Source organism: Morone saxatilis, unplaced genomic scaffold (assembly GCF_004916995.1).
Source record: "Morone saxatilis isolate NCDOM2014 unplaced genomic scaffold, NCSU_SB_2.0 Contig21, whole genome shotgun sequence".
Taxonomy (NCBI): Eukaryota; Metazoa; Chordata; class Actinopteri; family Moronidae; genus Morone; species Morone saxatilis.
This window is the reverse complement of record NW_023339774.1, coordinates 5,131,912-5,133,436: the sequence shown is the minus strand read 5'-3', so window position 1 is coordinate 5,133,436 and position 1,525 is coordinate 5,131,912. Positions and strand designations below refer to the sequence as shown.

The following is a 1,525-nucleotide window of genomic DNA, read 5'->3' as shown; positions in this document are numbered from 1 at the left end:
TTCTGTTTGCATGGCACTTCATTATGATCAGCTGGTCGTCTCGAACAGAAAAAGATGATTTTTATAACTTGTCACTGCAAGGTCTGATTCTAATTTAGGATATGTACTTGCGAGCACCCTTCATGGCTGAATAAATAAAATAAGAAAAGGTGCGACGAAATGTGGGATTTATAAAAATGCATACAATTTCATCAATTTTCTAGATTTCATACACTTTCCTCGTTGCATCTTTGCCGAAGCACGAGAACCGAACTGACTGCACCACCAACACACTAGCACATTCGCAAACCAAACATTCTCCTCCTGACTTCATTGGTTAGTTTTCCAATTCAGTCCAGCAGCAATAAAGTCACACTCCCAAGGTTTCCTCAGAACAAACATCTCTACGTGCTGATCACCTCCACCACTCTGATGCAACACTCACGCAACATGCACTCAGATATCAAACGCCTAACAGAATAGTGACAAATGTAACATCTCCTGCTCCTCTAGTGTTTTTTTTTTTTTTTAAATATCTGATTTGATTGGAAGTGGAAATGTTTGAATGTTAAAAGGATCAGTACACAAAAATGACTTTCTTTTTCTCACTTAGCTTTAGTGTTATCAACTAGGGCAGATTTTAGTTTGAGATATCCGTCTCTGAGATTCCTGTGTCCACAGCCAACACAATAGAGGTGAAAGGAACTGTATTTGTGGTCCTCACAGCATTTAAACATGATATCTAGACATTTTAACAGCAACCTGTCTCTCCAGAAACGGTGTCAACATTACTCTGAAAAATCCATAGACCTCGCTGTGAACTTTTTTCACATCTTCAGTAGATTGTAGTTGCAATGAAAAGTGTCAGAAAGGTCTGTGGATTATCCAAAGTTACTGTGACGAAGAGTACTCTTTCAGTGCGGAGAGCATCACAAACAGAATTCCATTCACTTCCATTGTGTTGTCTGTGGAGGCAGGAATCTCAGAGACAAATGTCAAAATGTGGCTTAAATTACAGCTTAAGCTATCTGTATGGCTGGTACAACTGGAGCCAGGTGGGAAAAGCTACATTTATGTATTTTAGGTGGACTGATCTTTGAAATGTCAGACTAACCGACTCACATGCAAGTTATGGATAACTTTGTTCATATTCTGTCGGCTTATCTTGGATTCATAACAAAAATCATAAGTCTAGCATCTTCACTGGTAACAACAAATTGGACTTTGTGTCCGTGTAACCTTGTCAAAATTCTTCAAGGGAATGAATCAGTATAAAAAAAAAAGAGAGAAAACAAAGTAGAAAAACACTGGGCTGAAATCCTGTTGTCCACTCAGAGGAATGGAACAAATAACACTGAATTCCAAAGAGTTGCTGACATGTTTACTCTTTCACTGATTTGTAGCTCTTCTTCATCGTTAAACTTCAGTCCCTCCACCTCCGCCCTGCGTCCCGGCTCAGTTCTGTGTCTCTAACTGTGCTCGTGATGTGTTTCATTATAGTCCATGATCTTTAGCTGCTGCTGCCGGGGGCGCCCCGACCCTGCGT

General features: G+C 40.1%; 1 protein-coding gene across 1 annotated transcript in view; it reads right to left on the bottom strand.

The window, feature by feature from the left end:
• Positions 1–1,448: 1,448 nt before the first annotated feature.
• The window catches only part of tsc1b (TSC complex subunit 1b), a 31,391-nt gene continuing 31,314 nt past the window's right edge, over positions 1,449–1,525 (bottom strand). The window contains exon 24 of the mRNA XM_035668268.1: positions 1,449–1,519. Within this exon, the coding sequence (XP_035524161.1) occupies positions 1,449–1,519 (71 nt within the window). The remainder of the gene's footprint in view (positions 1,520–1,525) is intronic.